This window comes from Natator depressus, chromosome 8, assembly GCF_965152275.1.
Source record: "Natator depressus isolate rNatDep1 chromosome 8, rNatDep2.hap1, whole genome shotgun sequence".
Classification (NCBI taxonomy): Eukaryota; Metazoa; Chordata; order Testudines; family Cheloniidae; genus Natator; species Natator depressus.
The window spans coordinates 92,785,008-92,799,000 of record NC_134241.1 but is presented as its reverse complement, the minus strand read 5'-3'; the positions used below and the strand labels follow the sequence as shown (position 1 = coordinate 92,799,000).

The 13,993-nt window shown below is 44.6% G+C and overlaps 1 protein-coding gene across 1 annotated transcript in view; it reads right to left on the bottom strand.

Moving 5' to 3' along the window:
• The window catches only part of FYB2 (FYN binding protein 2), a 45,213-nt gene extending 38,163 nt beyond the window's left edge, over window positions 1-7,050 (bottom strand). Inside the window, exon 1 of the mRNA XM_074961669.1 lies at window positions 6,919-7,050. Coding sequence (XP_074817770.1) covers window positions 6,919-6,927 — 9 coding nt within the window. The 5' untranslated portion in view covers window positions 6,928-7,050. The remainder of the gene's footprint in view (window positions 1-6,918) is intronic.
• Between the last annotated feature and the right edge of the window lie 6,943 nt (window positions 7,051-13,993).

Below are 13,993 nucleotides of genomic sequence, written 5' to 3'. Positions count from 1 at the left end.
TATCACAACACGCAGTGTCCCTATAACTATGTGGGTGAAATGAGACAATCACTACACTATTAATGAGGAGTACTTGTGGCACCTTAGAGACTAACCAATTTGAGCATAAGCTGTCATGAGCTACAGCTCACTTCATTGGATGCATAATATTTTTATACACACAGACCATGAAAAAAAAAAAAAAACCACACTCTCTCTCTCATGATCTGCGTGTATAAAAACATCCTCACTGTATTTTCCACTTTATGCATCCGATGAAGTGAGCTGTAGCTCACGAAAGCTTATGGTCAAATAAATTGGTTAGTCTCTAAGGTGCCACAAGTCCTCCTTTTCTTTTTGCGAATACAGATAACATGGCTGTTACTCTGAAACTCTTAAATGAGCTCACACAGGAAAGATCAGCCTATCACCTGTGGATGAACGCTTTCTGCAAAGCAATCTGACCTATCAGACTGCATCCTCAAAGGAAACCTGCACAACACTTTCAAAAGACGAGACGAGCCTGGAAGCTGAAATTCATTGCTCTGCTAAACACTAAAAATCATGGACTGAACAGAAATACTGCTGTAATATGCCATAAATCCAATCTGTAACCCACTCACCTGCTCTTTTTGTCCCTTTGTTGCAGAGGTGTTAATGGGCCACTCTACCTCCAACAGATCCTTACAATATGTCCTAACTACTTATTCTAAAGTCTCTGTTCCAGCCTGCATTTTGCTGTGATGCCAGCAGTACTTTTCCCAGACCTGGGGAAGAGCTCTGTGGGGCTGGAAAGCGTGTCTCTCTCACCAACATAAATTGGTCCAGTAAAAGATATTACCTCACCCACCTTGTCTCTCTCATATCCTGGGATCGACACAGCTACAGGTACACTGGATAGTGACCCACATAGGTGCGGATTGGAAGATAGTTGCTTGGTTACACTCATTACCATCCCGCAAGGCGCTGAACACACCAATATTCCATTAAAGACAATGGCATGAGAAGACACTCAGACTGCACCCGATCAGGGTTGAGGTGAGAGACAAGGGCTTAGGAGTCATTACTAATGAGGGAGGTGGAGATGAGAACTGGGATTCAGGGACCCCTTTGAATGACAGCACAGTGAAAGGAGAGTCCTAGAGGGAGTTCTGAGACAGAGGGACACACTATTACCAGAGAGACATAGTTAACCAAGCAGCAGCTGAGCCAAAAGATTTCTTCAAATCAAGAGCAAATTTCACATACACCAGGATGTATTTTTGGTAAGAAGGCAGCTGCATACACCAAATAGGGAAACAAGAAGGGAGCCGGTGTAAATTGGTCATAGATCCATTGATTTCAGTTGATCTGCCCCCAAAAGAAGACTGACTCATCACTAGTTCCACGCCTCAGTGAGCTGTAGCTCACGAAAGCTTATGCTCAAATAAATTGGTTAGTCTAAGGTGCCACAAGTACTCCTTTTCTATAAGTTAGTACTTTTCAAGTGCTAATTGTTTCAATACAATGAAGCGTGGGAGGCAGGGGGCCGATGGAGGTAAGTGCTGGGAATGATACAAGCTAACTGACATTAAGAAAACTTGTTTTATTTAAGGACATGAAACACAGTCATGTGCCCCTGCTGCTGCCAGAGCACTTAATACCCTGTCCACCCACAGACTAGCTTTCTAGAGTATCCTTCTCAGAAAAGTTTCAGAGTAGCAGCCGTGTTAGTCTGTATCCACAAAAAGAAAAGGAGGACTTGTGGCACCTTAGAGACTAACCAATTTATTTGAGCATAAGCTTTCGTGAGCTACAGCTCACTTCATCGGATGCATGTAGCTGTAGCTCACGAAAGCTTATGCTCAAATAAATTGGTTAGTCTCTAAGGTGCCACAAGTACTCCTTTTCTTTTTGCGGATACAGACTAACACGGCTGCTACTCTGAAACCTGTTAAAAGAATGAGTGAATTACCACTTACTTATTCTATCTCAGGTCAGTGCAGCATGGAACTTGTATCAGATTTCCAACACTTTCCTTGATCCTCAGATTTATAATCACCACTACTCATTCAGCGTGCCAGATAAACACATAACATGGGGTAGGAAAGGCAAGTTATCCAGGCAGGAGAATATATTTTCAGTAAAAGTCAGTTTTCTACATTTGCCTGAAAGATTAGCATTAAAAAACAAAATTTAGATTTTAAAAAAAGGTGTGGGCAAAGTTTAGTGAACTTTGTAGGTTTGTCCCAGGCATTTTGCTGTCCTATGATGAAAAATAAGGAGTCTGTGATATTTAGCTGCAATACACTTTTTGAATTCAGTCCTGACTAAAACTAAAGAAAGCCGGACGTCAAATTTATGAGCTATTCAAGTCCTTGGACTTGGACTGCTCTATAAAACTTGTTCTATGCCATGATTACATTAGGTGCACTGCACCAGGTTAACTATTTAGTTCAATGCAAAGAATTGCAATACTTCACGAGAACCTGTCTAATGAGGAAATTGGAAAAAATAATTTAGGACAGAACTTCCTTCTTCAGGGTGGGGGCAGGGCAGAAGAAGTGTTTAGACCCTTAACATTAAGGCAGAACAGCTGAATAGCATACTGAGGTTTTACTGAATTTTATTTAAGTGCACAATTTATTAAACACTGCATTTCTCTTGAATAACCCCTTTCAGTAATATTACTTTCACATAACAGCGTATGATGTAAAGAACCTACCCGCAGAGGAGAGTGAATTGCTTCTATTATATTTCATAATTGGGGCCAGCTGTGTGATTCACTATAAGAAGCTGGACTAGTCTATTATCGAGATTTCCGGAAAGAAAGAAAACTGATTCACCCCTGTCCAAGTCACCACAGAGAGCCACACGTACACCAACCAGAGAACGGGACAAAATCAGGTGCCATTGTTTCTGTTGCAGGGGCACCAAGCAGCTGTGTATACTGAAGCAACACCTGAAGGACTTAACACTGTTTATAGCTCCTCAAATGCATTTCAGGTGTTTAATGGTACCAATGAGAAACTGGGTAATACATGAGACATACGCAACCGTGCATGAGGAAACCAGTATTTTTGTGCTTATAAATGCAATCAGCATGTTAGACAAGACTGGTCTTCTTTGGTACAGTGTACGTAGTTCATTAACCCACACCTGTTTGTTAACCACCTAATGGTAAAATGGGATGGCAAGAGTTAATGGTTCGTCTTCTGTTCTGTGTCCTCCCTCTTCCCACCCTTGCCTTAATTAAAAAGGATGTGAATACAAATCCCTCAGGTTATTTCTCTTGCCTTGAAATGGCAACTATAATTCACTTTGCTTAATTAATTGACAGATTATCTAGTTTCACCCTGGCTTCTTTAAGTGTCTGTGTTCTTTGCTGAACTGCTATTTCCCCTTCCCCCCCACTTTGCAGACACGGGATCTAGGAGGGAAGAGTGATTTTTAAGTGCAGATGTTGTTAAAGCTTTATAATATTTCTAGACTAACTGCAGCCATAGTACTTTAGACTCTCCAATTCTCCCCACCTTCCCCCTCCCCACACTTCTTGAAAAGGAAACACATATCACAAACCTGGTCAGATTCAGGTAGTTGGCACTTGCTACACTTTGTATGCCCATGAAACACAGACCTAAGAAAGGCACACTTGATACGACCATACGTACTAGAGCTGGGCAAATTATTTGTGAAAAGTTATAACACTTGAGCAGATCTAACATTCCATGCAGGAGGGTGCCTGTTATGGAAACAAGACCAAGTGAATGAGGACATTGTCGAACCGCAAATGTAATAGCGGAGGTAAAAAGATGCAAGCACATGCTAGCTAGACAAATCCTAGAGAGGTCAGTTTCACAATGAAATCCATGGTGGCCCTCCACCCCTACCAACCTACCAGGTATCTTGAGGTTCTTCGCAATATACGGTCACTTCTTCCCCAAATCCCCATGAATTTCCGGAGTAGAAATAGGAAATAGCCTGAAGCGCACCCTACAATAGCAACCAAAGCACCCAATGTGGTAAGAAAGGAAAACACCGCAGGCAGAGAGTAACCTGTAAAGATTAGCATGGTACTATTGTGATAACTACAAATTTACTCTAATTGGGAGTTCAATTGTAAAAAGTGAATGTAATTTCATAAGATGTTGCAATAATCTATAAAACAACAAATGCTGGTGGAAAGAGTTGCAGAAGGCAGACAAAGAATGAATCAGTCCAAACGAAGAGGCCCACTGACAGAACTCAAGGACTGCGTTAAGACCATGCTGGGTAAATAAGAAGAGCGTGGAACTAGAAATGGTGAACTAGAATTGAGGTCTGTGGGGGGGCGGAGGGTGAGAAAACCTGGATTTGTGCTGGAAATGGCCCAACTTGATGATCACTTTAGATAAGCTATTACCAGCAGGAGAGTGGGGTGGGTGCTATTACCAGCAGGAGAGTGGGGTGGGAGGAGGTATTGTTTCATGGTGTCTGTGTATATAATGTCTTCTGCAATTTCCACAGTATGCATCCGATGAAGTGAGCTGTAGCTCACGAAAGCTCATGCTCAAATAAATTGGTTAGTCTCTAAGGTGCCACAAGTCCTCCTTTTCTTTTTGCGAATACAGACTAACACGGCTGTTACTCTGAAACTCTCCAGTGTAAGGGCAAGGGAACAAGAGATGTTGTTAAAATTAAGCCTTACTTAATATCTTAATTTCAAATGCTTTCACTGTTTTCCCTTCTTTTCTTCATCCTTAATAAAAAAAGGTTAAAGCAGGGGTCAGCAATCTTCGGCATGCAGCCCATCAGGGTAATCTGCTGGCGGGCCACAAGACGTTTTGTTTACATTGACCATCCGCAGGCATAGCCCCCGCAGTTCCCAGTGGCTGTGTGTCACTGTTCCCAGCCAATAGGAGCTGCGGGAAGTGGCAGCCAGCACATCTGAGGCCCACACCACTTCCCGCAGCTTCCATTGGCTGGGAACAGCGGACCGCAGGCACTGGGAGCTGCAGGGGGCCGTGCCTGAGGACGATCAACGTAACAAAACGTCTCGCAGCCCGCCAGCGGATTACCCTGCTGGGCTGCGGGCCGAAAGCTGCCAACCCCTGGGTTAAAGTGATTTTTAATGGTGTTTGCCATCGTACTATGCAGGTTGAGGTCGCTGTACACCAAACCAGAACCTTCTTTTAAACTGCTTAATGTTGCTCTTCAACTAGGTTATGTTAACACCTTTGGCCCACGTATTAATTTAAATGGCATTTAACAGTAGCCTCAGGGCTCCCTGGGAATCAAGTATTCACAGAGTTAGGGAGCTTCAATTCCAGGCATCAGAGGCGCTTAGAAGTAAAGCCCCCCGCTCCCCTACTTGACAATATAAAACTGCTGCAGGGGGTAAAGGATGTATTTTCTTTTCCAGTTGCCTGTTCTGGGTGGGGATAGGTCTTTTCCTAGGGCTTCCAAGAGCCACAGGAGTGGTACAGACCTGTCTCCAAAAGATACAAAATGGGAGATGGGTCTTCAGGACCACCAGGTGCCCAAACAGGTAAAGGGCACTGGACTTCCAGGGAACGTTTGGTGGAGAAAGGAGAAGAACTGAGATGTCCTGGTAAGATTCACAGGCCTTTTAGCTATATAAACATCCTCCTGTCAGAATCATGATAATTTCAAACCTGACTGATTAGAGGGGGTCCAACACTCACTGCAAACCCTTTGCACAGATTCAGCCTGTGTGACAAAAGTCAGTCACACTCAGATGGACCATGTGGCTAACCTCAGTGCAGCCTTAAAACAAAGCAGCACCTCAATCCATAAGTACATTTCTCGATGCAAGCTAGCAGTCCCTCTATACCAAGTCTCCATGTCAGCCCTCTGAGAGTAGATAATAGAGCTCAAGGCTGTGGTCAGAGGCAGCTAGCTATAAATTAGAGCCAGTCAGGCAATGAAAGAGAATTCACCAAGTCACTATATTTAAGAGATTACCAGGAACTTGCAGCAAGTAGTCAGTGAATTATTTGCCCTGCTGTAGTCATAATATGCTTAGCAAGTACAACACCAACTTAAAAAAAAAACAAAAAAAAAAACACAGACATTTTCAGGCTTGAAAGCTACTGATGTTTTACAGCCAGGGAACTGACTTTCCCCTTGCAAATAAATTGCTATTCCAATATAAATACCTCCCAATTAAAAAAAAAGAAAAGAAAAGAAAAGAAAGCAAAACAAAGGATCTGTTTAAGAAAGAGGAACAGCTAGGGGATTTTGGTGCTGGTAATAGTATCTTGCTAGATCAGTCTATACACATGTACGATAATTGGCAATTTAATATTTTGGTATAAGAAAGCATAACCTCACTCAGACAGTACACATGACAGATTTGAGAGAAAGAACTGCAATCCCCTTTGTGAAAGTTACTGGTTGGTGAAGTCTGAACAGAAAATGGATCAGAGGAGCTTGTCTTGTTGGATCCCAACTGCACTCTGACCCTGCACGACACACTCAACACAGATAGCCGAAAACTTGCCACATACTTCCCGGACTGCTCTATTTCACAATAAGAGGTGCATCACCTGTTAACTAGCTACCTAGATTTTTCCTGCAAATCCACCCGTGCTTAGATGCAAATGGAGAAGAGGAGCTCAGTACAGGCTGATATCAGAACTAGGAGAAACAGGCATTGTTAATGGAAAAAACAACACCCCCAGCTGAAGTTTCTTCCCCAGCCCCTTAAGTTTCCACCTTAGGAGCAGGACAAGAGACCCCAGCTAACCAGAAGAAACAGAGAGCAGACAGGCTGGCTGGGATGTCCTCCTCAGGCAATACTCAAAGGTTATTTCCACACCTGTTGCCTAGTCACAAAGACAATCGCCTGAAACTATAAAGCAGAGCAAGAAAAAGTCAAACAGCAAACATGTCCCAGGGGAATATCCATTAGCCCTAGCATTGCAAAGCCAAAGGCAACAACGATATAACAACACTTACTACTTCCATGTCTTCTCAGCTGCCCAACAGCCACCGAGTAGCTCAGCTTTGTAGCATATTTTACTCTCACTGTCTCCAGCCAGCGTTTACAGAGATTCACGTCCTCTCTCCCCAGCAGCTGTTAGCAATTACACTCCAGAAAGCTGTAGAAGTAAAAGCCAAGGGAAGGTGGGGCATGCACAGTACACCTGAGCACCAGTCCTGCAGCACCCAGACCTGGCTCCTCCCTTTCCAGTCCCTCAGGGGCGTGGAGTGCAGAATATCTTCACCTGGAGCCAGCTCTGCCTCACTCAGATGGACCTCCCTGTTCAGAACGTCTAAGGGTCACACCTGGGGTAGTGTGAATTGTATAGTTGTCTATGGCACCTCAGGACCTTTCACAGCTTCTGCTTCTGAAGTGGCAAGAAGCAGCCCACGATCAGCACTACAGATATGCAACCTGAGCTCTGCAATGGAGCCACTCACTATGCAGCATTTGTCTGCCAAATTGAGAAAGCTTATGTGAGGGCAGGGCAGAGACTAGAGGGAGGGGGTGGAAGGCAGGTGAGTTGTCTGGGGGCAGGAGTTATCAGTGGTGTATGAGTGAGGTTCCAGCTGCAAAGAGCTTGTGTATGAGCCGGGGGACAGGATGCAGAAGGAAGAGATGTGTTGGGAATAATCAGGAGTGGAGTTTAGGGGTTAGGTGGAAGGTTTCAGTCGGTATATGGGAAGGACAAGATTGAGAGGTAAGAGGGTTCTAGAGGAGTACCCTGATTGGGGAATGGGGGCAGGAGTAGGACAGCCTATGAGTGAGCAGTAAAGAGTTGGGGGCAGGGTGAGTGATGGGACAAACTAAGTCTCAAAAGGTGTCCATACACCAAGGTAGATCCATTTTCAAACATAGGCTGGCTTGCCACAGTTCAGCACAGTTTCCCATCTTCTTGCTGCTGCTGCTAACAATTTGAAAAAAAGCCAGCAACATGCTCTGCTCTGTTTAAGAACCTGTAAACCCCTGCCCTGTGGAGCTAACAATCTAAATACTGGTTTCAGAGTAGCAGCCATGTTAGTCGGTATCTGCAAAAAGAAAAGGAGTACTTGTGGCACCTTAGAGACTAACAAATTTATTTGAGCATAAGCTTTCGTGAGCTTCAGCTCACTTTATCGGATGCATTCAGTGGAAAATACAGTGGGGAGATTTGTATACACAGAGAACATGAAACAATGGGTGTTACCATACACACTGTAGCGATAGTGATCTGGTAAGGTGAGCTATTACCAGCAGGAGAGCGGGGGGAGGGGGGAACCTTTTGTAGTGATAATCAAGGTGGGCCATTTCCAGCAGTTGACAAGAACGTTTGGGGGGAGGGGGGGAAATAGTTTTACTTTGTGTAATGACCCATCCACTCCCAGTCTCTATTCAAGCCTAAGTTAATTGTATCCAGTTTGCAAATTAATTCCAATTCAGCAGTCTCTCGTTGGAGTCTGGTTTTGGTTTTTTTTGTTGAAGAATTGCCACTTTTAGGTCTGTAATTGAGTGACCAAACAGATTGAAGTGTTCTCTAACTGGTTTTTGAATGTTATAATTCTTGACGTCTGATTTGTGTCCATTCTTTTACGTAGAGACTGTCCAGTTTGACCAATGTACATGGCAGAGGGGCATTGCTGGCACATGATGGCATATATCACATTGGTAGATGTGCAGGTGAACGAGCCTCTGATAGTGTGGCTGATGTGATTAGGCCCTGCATTTGCTGAAGGCCTCGGGTTATATCACTACAAACAGACAGAGTGGTGCCGGAGGAAAGCACTATACCTTCTTATTGCATTTAATTCTGAACCTCAGCAGTGTTCTGCAAGTCTTTGTTGTGGCCTTTGCCAAAAACTCTTGTATTGTACAAGAAAGCCTTATGCTATTTTCTGAGGCATCATGTTCTTCCCCCATGAGATCTCTCGTCTCCACCCTCACCCCGTGGATGAGCTGTGTAATGATGGCTCATGGCAGGCAGGAGAATTTATGGGCTGCCATGTGGGGGCTGGATTTCAGGAGAGCTGAATGTGTGCACCTCCAGCTGGAGTCAGCAGGAGGAGCTGCAGTTTCTCACTCCTCTGAAAAAATCAGGCCCCATGTTTGATTTTTGGATCCCCAGGACTCATAAGAACATAAGAGCAGCCATAGTGGGTCAGACTAAAGGTCTATCTAGCCCCGTCATAAGCTCACATACTCTGAGTTAAGGGTACAGAAGGATCAGTTATGCAGTTCAGAAGTTTCCTGAATTGCTGATTCTGCACAAGACATGCAGCCTCCTAATCACAGAGGGCTTTACTTTATTTTAAAAACTTCTTTAAATGGAAACAGAATTCCAATTGTGCGTATTACCTAGGAACGGTGCTTCTCCTTAACCATTAGACCCCTACTCCCCTTTAATGCCAGACTTCAATTAATGTCACTGGGAATTCTTGATGAGTAAGACAAGCAGCATTTGCCCCTTCATGTTAGACCCTTCTAGATATATTGGGTGGGATTTTCAAAAGTGTTCAGCATTAGCCAAACTTTACCCCTCATGCTGTTGGTTATAAAACTCCCACTGGCTATCTATCTAGGACAGAGGTGGGCAAACTACGGCCCGCGGGATGGTCCTGCCCGGCCTCTGAGCTCCTGGCCGGGGAGGCTAGCCGCCGTCCGTCCCCCGCCGCCTCAGCGTGTTTCTGTCCGGGCAGCGGGGCTGCGAGCTCCTGCTTCTCTGAGCAGCATGGTAATGGGGTGGTGGCGTGCATGGCGGGGGGTAGGCGGTCCGGGGGGGCAGTCAGGGGACAGGGGGCGGTTGGATGGGGCGGAGGTTCTGGGGTGGGGCAGTCAGGGGTTGCGGAACAGGGGGTTGGATAGGGTGTGGGAATCCAGGGGGGCCTGTTAGGGGTCAGGGGGGCAGACAGGGACCGGGGGGTTGAATAGGGGGTGGGATCCTGGGGGGGAGGGCATGGTCAGGGGACAAGGAGTGGGGGGGGGTTGGAAGTTCTGAGGGGGGCGGGAAGTGGGAGAGGGCAGGGCCAGGCTGTTTGGGGAGGCACAGCCTTCCCTACCTGGCCCGCCATACAGTTTTGTACCCCAATGTGGTCCTCGGATCAAAAAGGTTGCCTGCCCCTGATCTAGGAGGTTCTACATTTGTAGGGACAAATTGTCTGACTCATGCAGAACTCCCCATGGCATTAGCATCTCTGCTTTAGTACTTCACCTGCATGCATCATGCCTTTTGTATTGCTAACTTCTTACCACAATCCCCTTTGGTACCCTTTATTTTTGCATAAAGAAAGACGTGTGTCAGTCCCATCCCAAAGTGAGATGGTTTAATCAGTATGTGAATTCCCAGCTTCAAGGTACACAGTCCAAGACATGGAAAGATTTGGTTGTAAAATACCACCTATGCCACACAGACCTGGGAGGATCCATTAACTAATTACTGCTTGTAAAGTGTTATACAGGTGTTAAGTACTTATCAATTATATCCATTTTACTGAGGAGTAAAGGAATGCACAGCAAGACAAGTTATCACTGCATTGGGACTAGAAGCCAGATGCCCTGAATCTATCCTGTGCTCTTATCCTTGGACATCTTATTTCCATTCCATGGTGCTCTGTCAGGTCTTTTCTTTGACACCAATCCTTTCTTCTTTACCAGCAGGAAAAATGAAGGGTACAGATATTGTATTTCATCAGTCCACCAGTCCTATCCATTATAAATCAGACAGCATGACTACTCCTCCTCGAGCATAAATAAGAGCCATCAGAGAGATGACAGCAGACATTTCCCCAGCAGGAAAGAGCTTCTTCCTTCTCACCAGGTAGCAGAGCTTAGTACAAACAAACATCCCCTCTTAACAAGTCTAAATGTATTTCATAGTGAGGTATCTCTGCTTCTTAGTGAGCTATTTATCAGAGTCCTAGGGACACGCCTGTCTTCTGTTATCGTGGGATATATCTTCCCTAGAGAATAGCCTAGAGGGTTCTGTCTTTTGTTTCAACACTGAGCCAATTTTCTTCAGAGCAGATTTCCCAGGAACAAGACTTGTTAATCCAGCAATTGGAGAATTTACTGCCCCAGCACTCATGAATTCTCCTTTTCTTTTTAACTGATTGGCGACTGTTATCTTTCCCAGTGAGAGAAGTCAATGTTCTCCTTAAGCCCACAGAATGCATATCATAGAAGAGAACTGACCAGGGCTGTACAGTACTGGTTAACATCTACTCAGCTAAAAGCGATCTTGCAGTGTGACAGAAACTTTATGGGACGTTCATATTTATGAACAATATGCAGATCTTATCCCTATGTGCCAGTAGATGGCACTCTTTGAATGTACTATAGACAGATACTGCTTTTGGGGTACAACTCAACAATAATGTGCTTTGAGAGTGCAGTACCCTGCCCTTCCATTTATTTTTTCAAATCCGAGTAGAGATCCATTTCTCTCTGTTCTTCACTAAACCCCATTCCAGCCTTCCTGAAACCTGTGCATCAGGTAGAAGGAAAGCCCTGACTGCATTCATTCAGGACGGTCTAACTTTAATGGCACCAGTGTGCCGGAGAGTGGGCTGGCTGGGCTACTGCAGCAGATCCTGTGGCATTTAGGGGCTGGCCATACAGGCAGCTGGATGTTCTGAAGTTGCTTAGGCTATGTGACATATGTCCACACCGTTAAATCATGCTGCATTTGCTAGGCTCTTCAGAAGCTTGTGTGAAGCTTTTAGGGTGGAACATTGTAAGCTGGTCTCAGTGAAAACAAAAAGCCAGCGTGCTATTGTACATGTTAGTTTGAGCCAGCAGCAAGATGCTTATTAGCTGCATCTTGCCCTTAAGGTAGGTTGAGCATAACACCCATTATATGCCTTAGTACTAAAGTCTTCTAAAAGGCAGAGTAGAGTCATTGATAAGCCAGAGAGATGTATCACCTCATTGCTTTAATTACAAGCTTTATTTGCTGCTACAGTTTGATCAATGCAATGAAGGAAAACTCAGATTTGTGTTCATGTGAAACCAAGTATTTCTTCTCAGCAGCAGCATATCCTTCAAACCAGTACTCTGCTCAGATCACACAGCTAAGAGCGAATAAAGAATAGGAGAGAATATTACAAATATACTGCATATTTGTGCTGAAAATGAAAGAAAATTATCTAGAATTTTACTGCTTTAGGGATCAAAACACTGGAGACCAAGGAGCAGAGAGCAAAATGAGGTATAAATGCTGTGAAACACACCTCACTGTGCATGTGTGAAAGTATGTTTGCTCCATGCCCGCAAATCTCTTCTGCATGGATGGGGTTCCCTAGATCCGGAAAGGATGGATGGGGCCAGGACAGGGGAGGACTCGAGATGCTTTCTACTCCAATGTTCTCTTAGAAACCTTCAAGTGCATTGGCAGTGCAGAGGCCACTGGGAGAGTCAGGTGCACCTGGAGTCTAAAGGCGGAGAAGCAGAATGGCAGATCACAGGCAGGTGAAAGGCTTCAGGTCCACCAAGAGAGAGGCAGGACCAGAAAACCACCTTTTACGGAGTGTGGAACCAGTAGGAGCAGCGAGCTGGCACCCTCAGCGGGAGAGGATTATGGAAATGGGCCCAAGATAAGAGCAGGAAGGGCTAATGTGGAACAAAGGAGGCGGCTGATGAAAGGAGTGGGTGTTATGAAAAGGGTGCAAAAACAAAAGAGGTGGGTTGCAACCTGTTGAGCTCGGAGTACTCCTGGTGCACGTCTAGAGTTGTGTGTCAGTACCAAAGAGTTAGGAAACAGTAGCATAAATGCTGCTTAATGGTGCAAATGAATAATCAAGCCACTTGTGACATTCAAACTCTGGATTTTTTTTAAATATAGAAGTTTCCAAAGAAAGATTAAAAGAATACAGATGAATTGCAAGAGAATTTCATTGGTACAACTGTATTTGTAAGTCTTAAAATACTTTCAGGCTTTTTTGTTTGAGTGGCCTCTTCTCTTAATTGGGCAGGCTCTTAATGGAGATGATAGATTGCCCCTTGGGTTGTCCCACCTAACACTTCTATTAATGTGGCATGTAGACTCAAGGGAAAAGTATTCAGGGCCAGGTCCTGAATATACACATACACAGTCACATCAGAATGAGTGAGAAGACAATCAGGCTCTGTGCACTCATGTTTGTTCGGGCTGGCTGGGTTCAGCCTGTATTAAATCATTAACTGATCATTGTTAGGTGGGGGTACAGTATAAGGAGGATCATGTTATGGCTTTTGTTTTGGGTGGGGAAGAGCAAGAGAGACTAAAAGATCTGATATCCCTCCTGCTCCCTATCTGGAACTAGGAAGACCGATGGGGATAAAAAGGCACTTTAAAAGCTGAGAAAGGAAAGTGTTGTTTTCCATTCACAATATCAATGAGATATTTAGAAGTTTTTTTCTTCTCACAAAGACTTTTACTAAGAGCTGCTCTAGGCCTTTTGGAAAATCCTCCATTTATCAACTTGTGGCTTCTTCAAGGTCCTGGCTACACACATGCACACATTTCTTTTGCACACACAGGTGTTTACTTTTTTCTTGGAAAGGATCATAAGGAAAAAAACTTCAAGAATGACACTTCTCACAGTGTTGACTTCTTTCACTGCCTCATTTGGAGTTTTCAGGTAATGACCGAGTCCTTTTGGGGAAGCTACTGTTCGAGAAACTGGGGGGTTATGACCGATCACTTCATCTCATGGACATAAAGGCAGGCTGCTTAAGATGGCCTTCTAAAGAAAAGGCCAAATTATCCTTTGGACAGAAAAAAAGAGGAGGTGGCAAAGGTGGCCTTAAAATACATTTACATCTCCTGAATTCTGGCCCAGGCTGAGGGTCTTCTTGGCCCCCCAACACAATGTAGAGCAGCCCTCAGGTTGCTCTAAATGGCACCATTGTATAATGGCCCTGTATAGGTCATTATATCAATACCATGTAGCTGGAGTGCAGTGCACATGGGGTACTCCCAGGAAATGGAAGCCAGGGTAGAGTTTTTACACCAGCTCTAAGCCCTGGTCTACACTAGGACTTTAGGTCGAATTTAGCAGCATTAAATCGATGTAAACCTGCACCCGTCCACACGATGAA